Here is a 20,201-nt window from a genome sequence, read left to right as displayed (position 1 = left end):
GAGAAATCCATAATTTTATCCACCTCGATTTTTAAAATCCTCTTCTATTGATGAGACCCTATAGGGCTTGCCATCCCAGTGAGTACCTTCACAGGAATGAGTAATCTGTCTGGGAACCTGATAACTCACCAGGCTGGGGAAGAAAGGAATGATGGCTTCCCGGTTGTGTAGTCCATAAAAGCAATTATTTTGTCTTCTTAATGTATCCATCGAAGCACGTTCTTTGGGTTTTCTCCTGGTAGGGAGAGCAATGGGCTGTCTGGGATGCAGCGCAGCTGGAACCGAAATGGCTCCATCTTGTGGATTTAGCTGATACCACAGCTGAGTAATTTGTTCGTCAGCATCTCTTTCAGCGGGTGTGGCTTTTTTTTCTCCCCAGTAGATTTGGGAAGCCGTGAGTATGTAGGGTTTATTTCTTAGTACTACTATTGATTAATAGGAGTAAATTAACTTGTATTGAAAGCAGCTGTGGTGGTTTGACCCTGACTGGACACCAGCTGTACACCAGAGCCACACTGTCACTCCTTTCCTCAGCTGGCCAGGGGAAAGAAAATGTAACAAAAAGCTCATGGGCCCAGATAAGGGCAGGGAGAGATCCCTCACCAGTTATGGTCACGGGCAAAACAGACTCGGGGAAACAAAGAGATTTATTACCTATCAGAGTCAGAGTAGGATAATGGGAAGTAAAACAATGGGGAAGCACCTCCTCTCACTCCTTCTGCACTGACCTTGGTGTCTGCAGAGCTGTTCCTTTCACATATTCTCACCCTGCTCTTCTCTGGCTGCAATTATTTCTGGGAAATAATTTTTTCTCCTTAAATATGTTGTCCCAGAGGCTTTACTAACCTCACTGATTGGCTTGGCATTGGCCAGCAGGTCTGTCTTGAAGCTGGCTGGTGTTGGATCTGCTGGACATGGGGGAAAGGTTTTGGCAGCCACCCCCGTAGACCCCCTGCTACGAGAACATTGCCACTCAAACCAAAAACGATAATTCAGAGGTGCCTGCTGGCATAGGTCTCACTCTGCATGATATTTAATAACTCTTAGTAAATTTACTGGAGTAGAAGCTATAGCTTTGTTTACTCAGTGTACTTAAGTGAACATATTGACATAGTCACATCAATCCTTTCATTCCCCAGGGGTCAGGAATAGCTCTTTCTACCCCTTCCCTGAGTGTAATCATGGCACTGCATCTGTTCAGGCAGTTTGTCAATGTCAGTTTGTGTGAGGATGTTCCTTCTCCTCTGCCAGCAAACTCAAGCAGCGGCACTAGAACTAGCTCTGTCTCTGACAGAGTAAACAAAGCAAAAATGTGTGTTCCCAAACAGCCTGGGGCTACACAGTAGAAGCTCATACTGTGGTACTCTCTACAGAAGGACATGAAAGGCATTTGGAGCACGAAGGGAGGTGGAGTTTTCATACCTTAAGCAGCACTTAATGTCTAGAAATGTTCAATGTTGGCATTCACAAGGGCAGAGAGCCATCTTGAGCATTTCACTATTGATTCTGATTTACCTATTTTGACAGAATAGAGTAATTTTCCATTTCTCCCCTGTGAGTGAAGAATACTGACCTCTTACAAATCATGCAACTACTGACTCCAGTTGCTTATTTAAAAAACTCTGTTCAACAACTGCATTTCAGCACTCATTTCTTTGCACTTCTGAATAGTTCCCATCACCATTTTGGTATGTCAGAATGAGTCTATCATTAATATAGCAGTCCATTGGAATTCCTCTCTTTCATTGTCAGATTGGTAATCCTGGAGACCCTGGTTCCCGTGGGCCTGAGGGAAGTCGGGGACTGCCGGGCATGGAAGGGCCACGAGGCTCACCTGGACCGCGAGGATTGCAGGGGGAACAGGGTGCCCCAGGCCTGCCTGGCAGCGAAGGGCCAGCTGTAAGTACTGTTTCCATGTAATTGGTATCTTTTGAACCTTTATCTCTCACTCACACCACTCCTTGTTTTCCATGTACACATGCCAAACTGAAGTGCCACAGTAGTCTGAAGTACAGTGTGCCTCTCATCAGACACATGTGTACACCAGAGCAATCTTGGGTTGTACACAGCTATGTCCTTGGGGCCCCAGCTTTCAATTCAGCTCTGTTTTCTTATGCCCACCCCACTTCTGTAGTGTGCATGAAACCAAACCCTGGTTGATACAAAGGAGCATCCCTCGCAGAGTTTGCTGGTTGACATCAGCTGGAATAGTTGCACTGGCAGGAGCTGGAACACCTTTTAGTGACTCATGGATTGGTTTTGATTGGGATACAGTTAAATTTCTTCATAGTGGCTTGTATTGGGGTTGTGTTTTGGATTTGTGACGAAAACAATCTTTATAGCAGAGCCATGGGAACAGGAAAAAGGGTAATGGCTTCAAAGTGAAATAGCATAGATTTAGATTAGATATTAGGAAGAAATTCTTCTCTGCAAGAATGGTGAGGTGCTAATAGGTCACCCAGGGAAGTTGTGGATGCTCTGTTCCTGGAAGGGTTCAAGGTCATGTTGAAGGGGGGGTTGGAACTAGATGGTTTCAAAGGTCCCTTCCAACCCAAGCCATTCTGTGATGTTTCAGTTACTCATGAACACTGTTTGCATAGAATCAAAGCCTCTTCTGCTCCTTACACTGCCCCATCAGCGAGTAGGCTGGAGGTGCACAAAAAATTGGGAGGGGACACAGCCGGGAGAGGTGACCCTAACTGACCAAAGGGCTATCCCATACCTTATGGCATCATGCTCAGCAACGTAACCAGAGAAAACTTGTGGGAGTGGTGAGCAACTGCTTTCATTTATATCACTTGCATTATCATTGCCTTTTTTGCATTTTATTGTCTTCTTCTTCCCCTTCTTCCAACCCCTCCTTCTCCTTCTTCTTACTTTCCATTTGTTAAACTTTTTTTCCTTCTCCCATCCCACTGGTGCAGGCTGAGGGTGTGAGCAGCTGTGTGGTGTTTTGCCAGCTGGGGTTAAACTGTGACAACTGGCCAGCATTTTTTTGTACCAGGCACACTTATAAAATGTAAATGTGGCATCAACTGTTTTATTAAAACTCTTTTTTTAATCCTAGGGCAAAGAACCAAGTGATCACCACATTAAGCAGGTTTGCATGAGAGTCATGCAAGGTAAATGGGTTAAAAAGTATTTGATGTTTCTTGTGCATTTAAGTTGGGATCATCTATTTCTGTGGAGGCAACCAAGATTTTCCGCATGCTTACCCAGAACAAATTGCATGGCCTCAGCAGGGAACCTGGTGGAAAATCTTTCCACATATGAATGTGAACACAGTTTGAGGAAGTCCCTTATTTATATATATTTTGTAGCCTCATTGAACTACCTGTGGAGTCCACATTACTGCAGTGATAAGCAGGCCATAGACCAGAGTATACATACATGCATTTTTTATTCAAATCACTTGCTGTGTTTGCATACATAAAAGTACAAGCTTCACTGAAAGCTTTTTAGCCTTTTGTACTCACTATTAAATTGCAGCAAACAAACTGCAAAATGCATAAAAAGAAGAGGAATGCAGAGAGAGGCTTTCTGGAGATAACACACCTTAAAATTAAAGCAGTTGAGAGATACTGAAAACCCTAATTATATTTGCTGATTTCTTGACACACACACCGAAATCTGAAACTTTTCCAATATGGTTGGGTGCACGGAATTTTCCGAGTTGAGAAATATATGCTTCCCTATAAACACAAAAGAAACTTTTCACTACTTGCTATTGAGTTGCCTTTTGGAATATTATGCCTCTGTGATGTTAAGAGTTTAAAGAATGAAATTGCTGCTCATGATTTAAAAATTTCCAGTAGTGTCACTGTTCTTGATACTGCTCAACAGGGTAAAAAGGCCTTTTAAAGTGGTCTCTTGAAAGACACTGATGCCTTAAGAGGCCACCTAGAAACAGAGACTATCAGGAGTAAGGGAATAAAGGTAGGCATTTATTTGAAAGGCCTTCAAAGGTACACCCTGGGGAGCCAGAAGCTATTGCCAAGATGGACCCCAAGGTGGACGACAGGTCACGAGTTCTTCAGACTTTTATAGGTTTGGTTCATTTGCATATCAGGGTTAATTCTCCAATTAAAGCTTCAGTTAATGATGTAATTCCCCTCAGCTTGCCCCCTTTTAGAGGCTTTTGGTTTATACTTTTTGGGCCTAGGATGGTCTGGGTGTCCTTGGAGAGCAGGCACGGAGAGGCTTTGTTATGTCTACCTAGCACGAGTGAGCAGAAGTTAACAGGCTACAAGAAACTTCAGAGTTACACACTGGGCAGTACAGGATTTGAAAAATATAAAAGTTAAAACCTAAGGCATCAACACAGTAATATTGAGAAGGATTATAGTGAAATCAGATTTGGTGCTTGAATTTATTCCTAACTATCAGAATTAACAGTGAAGATATTGGTATGGGGGAAATCTAGACTGTCTTCATTGCACCCCTCTTGAAAACTCCTATAATTGTCCATGCTGGTCTACTAAAAAGAGAGAAAAACATAGGAATATAAATCAATCCAAGTGGCTCCTTGGAACCTTGTTGTCTTAAAGACAACTGTAAATGAAGTTCAGCTCCTCAGGCTTTCCCTGCAGAGAGCTATTCCTTGTAGATCTCCTGGCTATAATTCATATTTTAATTCAGATCCTAACCCCCTGCACCCCATCCCACATCATCTTAGTATTTCTCAGCTGTTGACACAAAATAACTAGTCTTTCAAAGTCCTGCAGACTTTAAAGCAGATGTCATATGGAGTTGTGTGTGGCTGTATCCAGTGAAAGTTATTTCCAAAGCATGCTTGGAAGATGTATTTGAAGTCTAGAACAGAAACATTATGGAAAGAGAGGACTGCTTTTATGCTGCTGGAGCAGTGGCCTGCAAGGGGGAGGAGCAAAATGGAATATCCAGCATAGATTGTCCTGAGGAATGGCAAGCTGATCCTGTGCCTGATTAAGAGCAAAGGTTCTGCTGAATTACCTTAAGAAAAGATCAACATAAAATGTTCAATTATTTATCAAACCTGAACTCATAAGCACAGGTTTGAGGGTTCTTTCCTTTGAAAAGAAGACTGGCACTTAACAGGCAGTGTACATAACTAACCTCATACTTTTCCCTTCTTGCAAAAATGGATCTTGACAGGATTAACATGTAGTAAAGAAGAGAGCTATTTACTCATGAAATCACTGCCTCTTAAAAGAGTAAGTTTCTTACTAATGGTTGAAATTTAAATGACATAGAAAATTATAAAGGCATTTCCAAATAAACTATATACATTTGAATAATTTCAACCTATGAACATTAAATTTATTTTGCAGAAAAAAATGCATTTTTTTCTGCAGTGTACCTATGCAGCTTGCCACTGAATGTTCTAAGATAATACCTTATATGTAATAAACTTTGTAAATAGCAGTGTACAAAAGGAAGGTGCTGTAGCGTAATCAGTAAGTCAGTTCCTGTAGCAAAGAGCATACATTCTTCTTCAGTGATCTCTTCATTCATGTTCACTTACTCCTTAACTCTGTCCTTCTGCTCATTGCAGAACAATTAGCTCAGCTGGCAGCCAGCCTTAGGAGGCCAGAATTTGGTGCTCCAGGTCTTCCTGGCCGACCAGGGCCACCAGGTGCTCCAGGACCTGCTGGTGAAAATGGTTTCCCAGGACAGCTTGGCCCCCGTGGCCTGCCTGGCCTTAAAGGTCCCCCTGGTGAGATTGGTCGTAAAGGTCCTAAAGGTAAGAAATTCTCCAACTGGCTTTCACTTGGTGACTGTTTAAGTTTTGGTTTTTTGGTTTTGTTTGTTTGTTGTTGTTGTTCCCACCCCCCTTCCTTGGTTTACAGCTTGTGGATGTAAACTGTACACATGTGAAGTCCAAAAAAGTCCCGAGTTAGGAATGTAAACTGCTTGCTGTAACTCTTGTGTCAGTTACCACAGTGATTAAAGGGCACATTGGCCTGGCTTTAGCAACACTTTTTTAGAAATCTGGTTTTTAGCCCACAAAACCTCAAAGTCCATGAGAATGAGAATCAATATTAGGACTCTGACTCAGCTGCTTACTTCTAGTTCAGGGCAGATGCCTGTCCTTTCTCATATTGTAGAAGTCATTTGATGACAAAAAGAACATGTGGTTCTAGCAGCGATTCTCTTTCCTCCATTCAGCCTGGTTGTTGACCTCACTTCTGCAAGACTCGTGGCCCCAAGAGCTGATGTAAGCAGTCAGATTCCTTCACTAAAACCTAGTCTACTTTTCTAAGCACACCCAGTTTATCACATTAAAAGGGACTGATAATAATCTGCCTTTTATTTGCATATAATATTTGAGCCATTTAACATCATTCCACCAGGTACCAGAGTCTATTGATTCTTTGGAAAGGAAAAATCCCTAATAAAATTGACTTACATTTTACACAAAATCTTTGATCTAAGTTAATCTCTTCTGTTCATGACTGAGAGGTTCTATTCTCCTCCAGAGGATTACAGGGTAGAATTTTCTGCAAAGTCTTATGACAACTGTGTATGTATTTGTTTCTATTCAGCAGTGATTTTGATTTGTTTTCTCAAAAGAAGGTCTTAAAATTGTCTTTCTGCACAAAGCTGGTCTGTTGCTGGAGTAGAGTGTTTACTTTTGATTCATTTGAAAGTAAAATTTGGTAAACCTTTGAGAGAACAGATAGAATACACAAAAAGCAAAACTTAACAGCATCATTGCTGGAGCTTTGTTACTGTTTAAATTCAATGTAATGTCATCTGCAGAAGAAACAAAAACCAGAAATACAAAGGTGATTTATGGGGTATGCAAAATTTGATTCAACACACAGCAGGGTACACTGTGTTAATATTAAAAGAAAAAAATAAACAGAGCATTAAACCCCCCCAAAAATAAGCAAGATACTTAGTTTGGTATCATAAGTGTCATCAAATTCCGAGTTACCTTACAGTAAATCTTGAAATACCATTACAGATACAACGGAAGTGGTGAATGCTCTCATGCAAGAGCTATCAGGCTGGTACGTGGCAGTCAACCTGAAAAATCTCAGTGCTTCACTCTGAGTCCCTGGTACTTACCAGAGTTCCACAGAAGTCACAGGGATCAACTGATTTTCACCACCCATTTGGAGAGTTGTCTGAGATTGGAGTGAGGGGAAAAGAGTACTTGGACACGTTTAAAAAGGGAACAGGAAGAAGGTGCTGTGAATGGTTTAAAAAAGTTCATAATGAATAGGAGACAGAAACACAGCAAAGTGTAACCATGAGGCACAGCAGAAGATACAAAGGTACAGTGATTTTAGCAGCAGCAACAATGACAGAATCAAGAAGATGTGCCTCAAGGAAGGAGATTTAGTTATATTAATGAACAGTCTGGGATAGTGAAGGACTATTTCTGTTCAGAAACAGTAATAAAAAGTGGGACACCTTTAGGGTAAGCAGGAGTAAACACTATTCTGCAGTGCTAGGTAGTTGGAAAAAACAGAAGTACACAAGGGTAACCTGAACTAGGGCTTGCAGTAGCTGTATTTATGAAGACAGGCTGGATCTCCATGTTGACTAGGTAGTCCAGAGCATGGAGATGAGTACCCTGTGTGCATCTTTTATTAAAACCTGGACTTTTGTACTGTCTCTTGTGTTCCCTTGCACAGCTTCCTTGTTTTCTGCTGTGCCATTTCTAGGCAAGACAGAAACCCAGCAGTCTATTCTAACTTTCCTCACCATAGTCCAAGACAGTATAGACGCATAAAATAAAGCTAACTCAAATATTATTAGGCATAAATTTGTGACTTTTTACTTGCATAAAAAGAAAAAAAGGTAAAAAACCCCCCAAACAACATAAGGTATTCACAATTAGGAGTATACACAGTGTTATGATATAGGAACAGTGAACAGAATTTGAACTTTACAACCCAAGCAAGAAAAAAACCTTCCTCTTACTAAGGTAATTCAGGTTTGGAGCAAGACATGGGCTTGATGAAACACTGGGTATCCACCAAAGGAAAGTCTCCACGATATTATTATATGAGAAAAAATTTATTTTGTGAAGGTAAAACAATGTCTTATGTGAATATCAACAGAATACTGTCATCTGTGCAGCCACCTTTTTTCTCCTCTGCACTGGTTGTCTCGAGGAACAGTAGTCAAGAATTTTTACTTCTTAGCTGAGCTTGTATCGTTTTGCAGAAGTCATCTAATACAGACTAACCTCGGTCTGTATCCCAAGTACCCTGAAGTCCTGGGACTTTGGTTTAGTCTTGTTATATAGGCTGTGATACATTTCATGTGGTGCTTACTGTCCAGCGCTAGGTGTCCCTCCAGCCTGTCCGCTTCTGAGTATGACTCAAATGGGTGAAAAAGCCCAATCAAATCCCAAACATTTTACAAGGATATTTGTCAGGACATCATTGAAAGATGCTAAGAATATATACAGCCAGCTTAATTCTCTCTTATTAACTGTTCACTTCTGAAAGTGAGTTTCCTGAAAATGATACTCCAGGCAGACTGTAACTAACGTTTCATGAATTTGCTTTAGGTGAACCAGGAGAAAGAGGAGAGAGAGGATTGCCAGGCAGAGGACTGAAAGGTTATCCTGGACCAAGAGGTCTTCCAGGTAAATATAAGAGGGTGAGGATAAAGAAGAAATGTAGTAAAAATTTACTCCGAACTGATACTTCAAGCTGCCTTGAAAAGATAAAAGGAGTACATTAAGCAATAAACTCCCAAATTACAGTGCTTCATGATTTTTACTTCTGGTGATTCAGTCAGAAATCAGAATTGAAAACTAAAAAGCAAAAAGCTACCACCTCATATACCTCAGTGTAAAAAGATTAGGAAAAATGTAAAGCAAGCATTAAAAAAAGGGGGCAGTTACACAAACATGAATAAAATTTGTCTCTTTTAATATGTATTTTATATGTATTATATACACATATAATTATATATAAAAAAATAAACAAGAAAAGGCCATAACCTCCAGATTATCTTACTGGCAGGCACACCAGTCTTCAAAATCTCCACTTATAATTTCGGATATTGTTTTATTTCGGTGGTGATTAATTGCAGTGCTATATAACATGGCTCCAGGGGAGATTCGTCCTGATGGATGAAGCACAGCTGGCCTCTAGTGGCCAGGGAATGAACATAAACATGTTATTTCCATCAGTATTTCTACAGCACATTTCTGTGTTTATATAGCAAGAGAAACTAGTCAGATTTGTTCTCTTTGTGAAAAAGGAAAAGTTTAATATTTACTGATCCAAATGATGTCTCTGTAACTCAGAGGTGCTTTCTGTAGAAATCTGTCACTGGAAGAGGCTTCCTGAAATCACTGGTTATCCTTTCTTTGTTGAAGATTTAGAAGTAACAAACTATTTTAGTGCTCAGCAGTTCCATTCTATACATCTATTTCCCCAACCATCTGAGTAGAAAATAAAAATAAATTCTTTGTATGTCTTTTTACAGAGAGCTAATGAAACCCTGTGGTAGCAAGTAGCATCTTCCCTGCCCTAGGTACTGGCAGCAGGGTTGGCTGAGTCGAGCACCCTGCAGAGCTTTACACAGCAGCAGACCTGCACCAGTGCAACTGGAGGGCACTGGCACTTAAATTTCGCTGCTGTAGCTGTATAATCGCAGATTGGGTTTCTGGTAGAGGAAAACTGTCCCTGTAAGTCAGCACCCTTCCTGGGAATACCCTAAGAGCAGTGAAAAACCATCTTCATACAGCTTTTAAGGACAGGATGTTCAGTAAAGCTAATTATGCCAAGCAAGTTGTATGCAGCCAATGTTTAGACCTGCATCCACTCTACAGGTGAACCAGGCAAAGCCAGCTACGGCAGGGAAGGCCGTGACGGTGACCGAGGTCCCCCTGGGGTGGCCGGGCAGCCTGGCGTTCCTGGTCCCCCCGGCCCTCCTGGCCCTCCCGGGTACTGCGAGCCAGCGTCCTGCAGGATGCAGGCGGGACAGAGAGCAGGAAAGAACATGAAAGGGCCCTGAGTGGGCAGCGCAAGTGCCACCGTGTGCTGGCTGGCAGCAATTTACATCCTGCACAGACAGCTGAGGACAAAATAACGAGTGAAGGAGAAATGCGGGCATGGACAAACCTTTCAACCAAGGTTTCAGTAAGGTATTTTTACCACAGTGGTTGTAAATTCTTCCAAAAGGAGTACTTAGCAACACAAGCTGGAACAATGATGCTTACAGAAATACACAGGTGATGCCTTCTGGCTCCTTCTCCTTTTGGGGGGAATAAATGGTGCTTGTCTATTTTTATTTTTGGTTTTGTTTAATAAAGAGTTTCTGTGATTTTTCCTCCTCCCCTACTTAATTCCTATGTATGATGTACAGTGAAATAACGTGTCTTCAGCCATCAAATAAAGAAGGATAGTTTATTTACTGCAGCTGTAGCTATTCTTTCATACTTACAAAATAAATTCTAGCACATACCCTTCATGCACAGTCACTCCATTGTTCATGTGTCTTGTACAGAATATGCAAAACCTCCTTCAGCTCTTCAATTCAATCACAGAAACCCTAGTGGGAGGTTCTTACGAAAACCTGCCACCCCTGGCACCACCTGTGCTGCCAATATCTGTACAGGTGCAATCATGGGGTTGCCATGACAAACCCATGTGGAATAACCTCTTCATTTTCGACTCTAGTTTGTGTTGCATTTGTAATTCCATATGAAGCCCATTTCAGGTCACCTCATTGTATGTGACATTAAAATAAATGGCTAGTAGCTGCTGTCAAGGGAAATTTAAGTCCTAGAAATATGTACTTTCCTATAAAAGACTACAAAACCCAAAATAAATAAATAATTTTTTTTAATGTATGGCTGCATTCAGTATTGATAGCCAGAAAAGCCAGAAGGCAGCCATTAGATGGCCCAAGCTGCCTTTTTTTTAGATACTCGGTTTTTAGAGGAAAATGTGCAATGTGGATATTCTGTTCCTCTCAGTATAAATTAAACTATTTGTGGTTTGACTTTACTTCTCTGAAGTTTATTCTCTCTCCAAGATAACAATGAAACTATACTGTGATGTTTCCTTTCTTTTCATTATTGGCCATCCAAATTTTCCAGTACAAACTTTGATACACTTGTGTTAAGCACTGATTTTTTCTCCTAGCCCTTAGCTGTCTGGTCATGTTCCAAACACTTGACTTGTTTGCCATGAGACAACAGAGAGAAATAACACAATCCATGGAGCTCTGCATTTTGCATGTAACTTGTAAGATAACAGTAAAGGGAAAAGCACTGGTATAATGTATACTCCAAAAGGAATTATTGAAAAAACCCAGTAGTTAAACCTTCCTCAAAGCAAACATGATTTCCTACATTACTACTACAAGAAGTCACCAAAATAGGCAAGGGCAAAGAATTGCATTCTTGAGGAACAAATCTAGGAGATTCCACAAACGGTGGCTTGGGAACAAAGAAAGGTGTTTTCAAAAGTTTTTGAATTAGGTCAGTTTTTACAGAGTTAGGGCATAGTCCTCAGCAGTACCCTTTATGTGGTGGAAGAAATAAAACACTAGTAAAAAACCCTGTAGTTTCACCAGCAAACTTTTATTTTGACTATAAATTGTGTAAAACTGTTGAAAAGAAAAAAATTCACCTGATAACAGAACGAAAATACTGTTTTCTGTATGTAATGCATAAACACATGAATCAAAAGAAGCATACTTCCCCACATTTAAATACAATTGTGAAGTGCTTTAGAAAATATAGTCTGAAAAATGCATAAAATTCCGCAATGGAAGGAAACTCATGTAGGAGCAAAAATAATCATATGCAAAACCCAAATAAGAATTATTACAATCAAACAAATTCAACACTGAGAGTCAATTCAATGCAAAATCTTTGTAAGTGGACATTGTAAGATTGTGACAGATTTTCTGCCTTGGAGGTGACTCACAAGTTTTAACTTAAAATATAGAACTGAAGAAATAATCCTCAGGCCCCTTCTAAGTCCTTATGGGATGCGTAGGTTAATCTAATTTTCAATTCCAAATCTTACACAAGAATGGAAAAGAGGTACTTGACAAATGGTAGACTGTGCACTGTAACATACCAGAGATGGGATTTTTAGTAACAGCACATTCAAGTAAAATAAAGATTTCGAAAATAATGACAGGATTATGGATTTAAAACAAAGATGTATTGACTGTGATGATGCAGAAAAAAAAAAAGCTTTTAAAATAAATTTAGAAGACACAGTGCAAAGAGACTGAGAGGTTTCACAAGCCACTGTCAGCGTGCCACCAATTCTAATGAGATGCTCTTGAAATCCCAAGTAAATCTTGTTCTTATCTCCTTCAGGTTCAACATCATAAAATTTTGTGAAACTTATTGAAGACTAGCGAAAATCTCTTTTACCCATCATTATCTCTGTCACTGCTTCTAGTTCTGGAGGTTTAATTGCAGCGTGATAAATATGTATTTCAGCTCCTCAGTTACTTCAGTATAGGCAGGAACCCAGAGAAAATTGTAATGATAACCAGTTCATAGACTTGTTTAGGTTGGACAAGAACTTTAGGATCATTGAGTCTGACTGTTAACCTGGCACTGCCAACAAATTTGGTGGCCTTCTGACAGGGTTACCGTGGTGGTGGATGAGGGAAGAGGGAATGACATCATCTATCTGGACAAAGCATTTGACACTGTCCTGCACAAGGTCCTTGTCTGTAAACTGGAGAGACATGGATTTGACAGATGGACCTGGGCTGCTGCACTCAAAGAGCTGGGGTCACAGTGGGCTCAATGTCCAAGTGGAGACCAGTTCCTCAAAGGTCCATATTGGGACTGACACTCTTTAATGTCTTTGCTGGTGCCATGGACAGTGGTGATCCGGATGAAGGGATCAAGTGCACCCTCAGCAAGTTTGCCAACAACACCAAGCTGTGCGGTGCGCTCAACATGCTGGAGAGAAGGGATGCCATCCAGAGGGACATGGACGGGCTCAAGAAGTCAGTCCATGGGAACCTCATGACGTTCAACAAGGCCAAGGCCAAGGTCCTGCACATGGTTGGGGCAATACTCAGCATCCATCAATTCAGCCTGTCCAGATAATCTGCTTTATGGAGTCTTCCTATCCTTCAGCAGATAAACACTCTCACCCAGATTTGTGTTGTCTGCAACTGACAGAGGGTGCTCTCAATCCCCTCATCCGGATCACTGATAAAGATACTGAACAGGACCAACCCCAATTCTGAGCCTTGGGGCACCCCACTAGTGACCAGAGACCAGCTGGACTCACCACTCTGTTAGTAAGTATTCGTAACACTGCTGCTGAACACTGATCTAAGAGATGTATGTGTTATACATCCATAGTTTATATACACATAGAGTTAATATGTGAGTTATATATAAGTTTTCTGCCACAGTCATCACTGGGTTCAAGTAACTTAGTATGAACTGCTACCAAAAAGCTTGTGAATGTTTCACTAAGGCCAAAGTCTCTGTAGCCAAAGAAGCTCCAGAGCACTATGTGGAGATCCTGAATGATGTATGAAACCAAGGCTCGGGAGGATTACACTACATTTTGTGTCTTGAATTCCCTAGTCATGATCTGAGTTTACCCAGAGCCAAGCACACATCTACAACAAAATTTGTTTTCCTTCAAAAAGGAAAAGTGTCAACAGATGGTACTTCGAAGGTTACTTGAAGGATAGAGGGAACAAGAAACCAACTTTCCCAAGAAACCCTTTGTTTCAGAGATGACAGTGTTAGTTCATCCTGGCAGAACACACCAGTTGTGCTCCACATACAAATGCTGCATTTTTGCAAATGTTGTTAGATTGCCCAGATAATTGGGTGAAATATGTTTGCTTGACCTTCTCATCACGGTATTATTATTTGGCCACATAGCCTCTGCTTCCTTTATTCTTAAAAAATGCAGTTGCTGCATCTCCTCTGCTCATGGGTCACAAGCAGAGAAGAAATATCTATATTTTTTAGGGCATGTTATCCCTATATGATTTGCTACAGCTTCATTTTTATTCCGTCCCTTCAATGTTTTGTTATTTCTGTTCTGTTTTGCTTGCTGCCTGTGCATTCAAAAGGTTGACTAAACCTGGCAGCTTCAGACAATGAACAAAACAAACTTGCTGAAGTCACTATGAAATTGGAAGAAAGAAAATCAAGTTAGTGGTCAAATTATTACTTAGAGTTCTTTAAAATGTCATCCGCATTCTTCCTCCTGGGAGAGTTAGGCAGCAAGAGAAAAATGAAAATTCCTGAAGTTCCCTAAAGTTCAGTGAATCAGTTTCTTGAATAAAAGTGATTATCTCCTACTCAGGCAGAAAACTTATCTGCATTCAGAGAATGTATTAACTTCCATAAATTATATACAAATTAAGACCAAGGTTTTGCATTTAGCTGGTTGGTTTTTTTCCTCCAGATTGTAGAGCCCTAAGTTTCACCAGGCCTAGGAAGCACAAGCCTGACTTCAGTGGGGTCAAAATCCAACCCCCCCAAATTTAGCCAACCTGCCCTGACAGCTCCCCAGAGCTCACTGCAGTGGCTTTGTGCCTCTCCTTGCTCCTGTTTGCAGCTGCATCCTCCCTCTTGTGATTTGACACAGAAGGAAAGGCTGACATTTTTGACAGAGCCACAAACAGAAAGTATGCGAAATATTTCCATTTCCATCCAGAATCCTGTTTCAGATGTACATGGCCACATAATAACGTAAAAAGCTGCTTTTTATCCACTTAATACATTTCCATTGAACTGAACCTTAAATGTTGCAAACCAAAAATATAAGGAAGGAAGGAAGCAACCAGTTGGCATGTTCTGTGATTCATTCAGTGACAGCTGCATATAATTCAGAAATGAAAGAATGCAAAAAACCAAGGTATGTCATTGAGAATCCTTCAAACATTCTGACTGGAGACAGAATATATTTACATTTAAACTGTAGTAAGTAATTAAATGCATTCATGTTTACAGAATAGCAGACTAAGAAAGAAAACTGCTAAAAGACATGTAGACTCCAATCTTTTTAGCTACAAACTTATTTTGGTCTAGAATCTGTAATGATTGTTAGCAATGAATATTTGAAAACCACATTTCCTTAAGGTATCCTGAAACTTGAATTTTCCACTTAAATACCAACCATGACAAGGTCAGGGTTAAACTTGTTCTCCATGGCCTACACTCACCTACGTGCATGGAGGTGATTTAAACATCCATCCAGTACAATTGAATTGTAGTGGACATATCAGATTTCAAGAAAAAATTTGCATGCCTTGGTACATCCAGAAATGATGAAAAACTCAATAAAAACACACCCCAAACCAGCAATGCTTTGATTTCTGAGTTACTTTTCTTGTTCTAACATCTCACATTATAGCAGCAGTTCTACTGCCTTCATAAAATGCAAGATTAGGGACTGGTTTTACATAGTCTATTTGGAGAAACAAGTTTATAAAATGCTAATTTAGCCAGTGGGGTTTTTATGAGACTTTCATATAAACATTTCAGGAAAAAAAAAAAATGAGCATACACAGACATTAAAAATAACATTTCACCCTTGTGAAAAAGAAGATCTAAAATATTTTGTATGATTATCCATTAATTAAAAACCCCACTTATTTAACTAACATGTGCATATCTAACATCTGTCGTAACCCACAATCATGAAACATAAGGGAAGGATGGAGAATCAATCCTGTTTCTGTATCACGGTGTTCTTTTAGCATTGAAACCAAATCCACTTTAAGATAAGAATATTGGTTCTCAAAACGTTGCCAGGCTGCACTGCTGCCCAGCTGTACACAGGATGCTGTTGTAGTTTTTACTAACCACAGGTGAGTCCCTCCTCCCCTGGAGACAAACATCATTGCAGGGGACACCAATGATGCCTGAAAGTCAGATGTCCCACCACTACATATTCTTTTGTAACATATACAAAACGCAAGATAATAATAAATACAAATGAGGTCTTAGCAATATTATCTGGCTATAATTATCCAAGAAAGGCAGTATTTCTGCAAGTACTGCCGTGAAAAACTAAAGAGATTTAAAAAAAGAAAATAGAAAAAAGTCAGTCTCAAGAACAAAATCAGAAACACTGACTGTTGTGCTGTAAGAATTTGCATGGCCGGGTCAGCTCTTGCGCTGCTGGGCGAGTTATGCCTGGGCTGTAACCTTTGTACTGAAAGGGTGTTTTGCACTCCACCACGTGGATAGCAGGAGATCTGCTGCAGCCTCGGGAAAGCTTCCCTCTTAGCAAGTTTCTTTACTTTCTTTGGGCAAACTGAGCAGTTCTGTACATAGCTATTTAAAGAAAATCCCAACACGTTCTTAATAGGCGATAAAGCAACTTGCCATAAAATATAATAGTCTGACCCTGAAGTTAGGATAAAGCTTAGAGAGCTTTTAAGAAAGGTTTGAAGCATTTTGTCAAAGTTATTTCACTTCTGAGTCTCGTTGCACATAAACAAACCCAAAGCAGAATAAAAGACCTTATGCTACTGGAAAAAATAATCCCTTGTGTTTATTTCCTTGCAGTGCTTACTGCAGCATGAACTGCTCAAAACAGATACAAAACTAATAAAGCAAATAGCAAAATACATTAGCACCCCCTCTTCCCTCCCTGTCTTCCTGCCCAAAAGCTAAGACAACATCAGTCTGAATCTGCAAAGAAATTTCAGGGGCCAAACCTGGAAACCTTGCAGAAACATGTTTCCAGCTACATTCCACTTTCAATTCTAAAAATGCAAAGTAGGAGCAAGCCAGTGTGAAGTAAAGTTAAACTGGGATTAACTCTGTTCTACCCCAGTGACAAATGTGGCATCTTAAAATAGGTATCAAGATAGCCCATATAAAATATACCCGTTTTCTCACATGAGAAAATTAAAGTGGGCTTTTAGCAAAATAAAAATAACGCAACAAGATAATTACCAAAGTTACCTGCAAATCAACTGAAAGCGTTCAAAGACATTTTAGAAAAACCTTTATGTTTGAGCCTATAAAAAGAAAAAGGCATCTGTAGGAAACATAGATGAAAAAATAAAACTTCTTCAAATATAAAAAGTGTTCTGCTTTCCAATAAGTTCAAGTAAATTAAAATACAGCAATTCCATTTGGCAGATAAGAGATGCTGGGTTTCAGCAAGCTAAAAGCCCCAAAATATACAAATACCACTAATGCAGCGCAATGGTCTATGTACAGCCTTCCAGGACAGGGCTGCTTGGGAACCTCTAAGTCACACAAATACTACCACAAGACAGCACCCTTTTTAATATTATCACAGAAAATGAAGTTCATAATTAACTTATGAAGTAAAAAATGTTTAGGTTATTACATATATTGGAATTACTAGAGAAGTAACAAAAAAAAAAAAAAGAAGGAAAAAAAAAAGAGAAAATGTTCATGCAAGATACCTGACCAGCAGTTCCTTTCAGAGAATGGAAACCAGGATGTGGTGCTGTTCCACCTCTGGTGTCCATGTTTAGACACTGAGACATGTGCTGGTGCAAGGCTTTACCCTCTGGGCGGGCAGACCCGTGGCTTGCACAGTAGTCAATGCCTCAGTGCTCGGTTTCAAGCTGCCTCACCATGCCCAGCACACCCACAGCCTCGGTGCTGTGAGGACCAGTTCTGGAAAGGTGATCAATTCCACAGAGCAAACTACAACATGCTCCATGGGCACATCAGTTCTGGAGTGGGAGCAGCATGTGTTGAGCTAAGCTCAGGCAGGACCACTTGTCCCAAATACCCCTTCACTGTGGCGGGACAGGCGCCCGCTGCCTGCAGAACAGAGGATGAGCTGGCCTGGAGAAGGGGCAGCCATTGCCTCCTGAGGAATGAGGTGGGTGAGAAGAACAGGAGGTATGGGGACTGGGTTCACCCGTGGGCTATGACCTGCCTCTCCCCATTCTCATAAGGAACAGATAAAGCACCCTGAGCCCCCAAGGCGTCCCCAGCTGCAGGGTGTATTGCAGTTCCTACAGGAGATATTTTCATGCCACAGGTTTTCTGTTGTTCTCATTCCTGCTGCCCTCTTCTGTTCCAAGTCTTTACTCTCAGCCTTCCATACCTGTGTTTCCTTTACCATCCTTTTGTAGCAAGCACCTTCTGCCCTCTAAACACCTAACCAATGAACTTGTCAGGGATGTGTGCACTCCCTCTCAGAAAGCATCCTGAGTGCCTCAGCTGCCTGGGTTAACTCTGTCACCTCTTGCTCTCATCTTGCTCCTCTGCTCTGGGTGCAAGTGCTAGGAACTCTGTTTATTCAGAACAAATACCAATGTGCATCTTTTGCTAAAGACTCCCACCAGTCATTCCTTAACTGTTTCTAAGCAAAACCCAGAAGCCAGCCAGATTCATGTATCACAACAGCTTCTCTGGAAGCCAGCACTTCCAATTTGAAGACATTTCCCCGGCAGCTCAGTACTGCTCAAGCACAAAGTCATCAAAACCACTTCCCTGCCTCATGTGGGAGAGTGACTGACTTCCTAACCATGGGGTAAGAGCCCTCAGTATGGCTTTGTACTACAGATGCATTTTGAGGTTGTAGGTTATAGATGTCTCTTTTCTCTTAATAGCACCTTCACTTTCTATTGCACTGTACAAAATTCCACAGGACTAACCTAGGATCATCTGTTTCTTAATAATCAGAAGTGAAATTTTGGCCACTTCTACTCCCTCCTTTTTAGAATCAGCCTCTGTGTGATCAATATTCTCCAGCTTTTCTTTTGCTCAACCCTTTGAGCTCTACAGGATTTATACATTGTTCTGTTTTGTTCATCATTGACATCTGTTCCTGTAGCCTTTACTAAATGCCTGAAAACTGGATGCTGTTGCTCTCAGTAGTACACCTTTCAAGGAGGGTTTTGTATTTTTTTCCAAATTTCTCTTGAACTCAAGAAATTTTCTGCCACCAGTTAACAGGATCTGTGACTTTTGCACTCTGCAGATTCCATGTTCTTCTGAAGCTTATTTCAGCGTGTGAATATTGCAGGAGGTAGAGGAAAACAGTGCCACCACCAAGATTAGAGGCTTCTGAAGTTCCATTCTTGAACTGCCTACTCACCAGCCTCTGCTCTAAAGCAAGGGGTCACCTCTGCTGTAGGCAGATTTAATGGCAGAGTAGTTTGATTGCAGGCCTCAGTATCCTTATTCAGTCCATGTAATGGTTGGAAGGTGTGCCAGTTCTCAGTTCAGAACACCACGAGCAGCCTCTTGCATTTAATATCTGGGGTATATTTAACCATGACTAAAGGAACATATAAGCCCCCAGCTGGGACAAAATCCAGTCAGAAGAGACACTTCCTGGAGCTGGTGATTTTCCAGTCAGTCTGAAGCTCATTGTTGGATGGGATAAGGAGATCATAAACACATCTTTGTTTCCTTCTTTTCCATCTTGGATGCGACTGTGAAATTGCAGGCAGCATTCTTGGTGCACGGCAGACCCTTTTCAGAAGGTGTGCTGGAGCCTCCTCGAGGGACATGAATGTTTAGTCTCAACAGAGTTCCCAGTGCTCCAGCTCAGGTCCTGCATTTGCCATGAATGAGTATGCTTTGTAACTTCAGAAATGTATTTTTTCCATTTAAAATTCACCACCAGCAAGAAAAATAAAGCCAGCTTACATATGGAGGCATACATAATGTCTTAAGTTATAATAAAATATTTTTTGTTTGAAGAAAGAAGTTTATGAAAGTTATTTGGGCCAATTTTCTGTTCTAAGCAAAATAAAGATGAGAAACAACACATGGAATGCACTCTGGAAAATATATGACATCATGTCATCATTATGACACTGCAAATAACATAGAGAAAGGCTCAACTTTGTGCCTTACAAATTATCTATATACCATGCAGTGTCGAGAGAGAAAAAAAATGCACCAAATATTTTGAAAATTAAATTAACTTATGGGGAAGAGTGAAAAGTGACCGTGAACCGAAGTGTCTGGGGAAGAGGGTTTTTATTTCCTGCTGGAGCGTGACCGAGTCTGTGATACGTGGTAATAGCAATCTGCCGGATTGCATCTCCCATGGGGTCCAGGCGGCCCCTGCGGTCCCGGTGAGCCTGGTGTTCCTGGTGGGCCTGGCAGGCCAGCAGCTGGTAAAACAAAGGTGGAATTAGCAGAGTCCTCACCAGAGCATGTGCAGAGCCCTGCATTTCATCACCGACATCAGCTGCACTCCAGCACATCCATGAGAAGGCAGGTGGGGCTGACCTCACGCTATGACCCAGCTCGGGAGGAAAAGTAGGAGTGT

The 20,201-nt window shown here is 40.9% G+C and overlaps 2 protein-coding genes across 8 annotated transcripts in view; one reads left to right on the top strand and one right to left on the bottom strand.

Annotated features, from left to right (window-relative positions):
* The window catches only part of COL9A1 (collagen type IX alpha 1 chain), a 66,798-nt gene extending 55,834 nt beyond the window's left edge, over nucleotides 1-10,964 (top strand). For both annotated transcript variants that reach the window (XM_032104744.1, XM_032104745.1), the window contains 5 exons: nucleotides 1,753-1,899; nucleotides 3,068-3,122; nucleotides 5,534-5,722; nucleotides 8,510-8,587; nucleotides 9,785-10,964. In XM_032104744.1, the coding sequence (XP_031960635.1) occupies nucleotides 1,753-1,899; nucleotides 3,068-3,122; nucleotides 5,534-5,722; nucleotides 8,510-8,587; nucleotides 9,785-9,969 (654 nt within the window). In that variant the 3' untranslated portion in view covers nucleotides 9,970-10,964. The remainder of the gene's footprint in view (nucleotides 1-1,752; nucleotides 1,900-3,067; nucleotides 3,123-5,533; nucleotides 5,723-8,509; nucleotides 8,588-9,784) is intronic.
* A 557-nt stretch (nucleotides 10,965-11,521) lies between these two features.
* Nucleotides 11,522-20,201, bottom strand: part of COL19A1 (collagen type XIX alpha 1 chain) — a 187,409-nt gene continuing 178,729 nt past the window's right edge. For 4 of the 6 annotated variants that reach the window (XM_032104736.1, XM_032104740.1, XM_032104739.1 and 1 more), the window contains one exon: nucleotides 11,522-20,043. In XM_032104736.1, the coding sequence (XP_031960627.1) occupies nucleotides 19,907-20,043 (137 nt within the window). In that variant the 3' untranslated portion in view covers nucleotides 11,522-19,906. Of the gene's footprint in view, nucleotides 20,179-20,201 lie in introns of all 6 variants that reach the window. The other 2 variants (XM_032104741.1, XM_032104742.1) reach the window with 2 other exon arrangements.

Source organism: Corvus moneduloides, chromosome 3 (genome assembly GCF_009650955.1).
Source record: "Corvus moneduloides isolate bCorMon1 chromosome 3, bCorMon1.pri, whole genome shotgun sequence".
Lineage (NCBI taxonomy): Eukaryota > Metazoa > Chordata > Aves > Passeriformes > Corvidae > Corvus > Corvus moneduloides.
The sequence above is the reverse complement of the archived record's forward strand: the minus strand, read 5'-3'. Positions and strand labels throughout refer to the sequence as shown.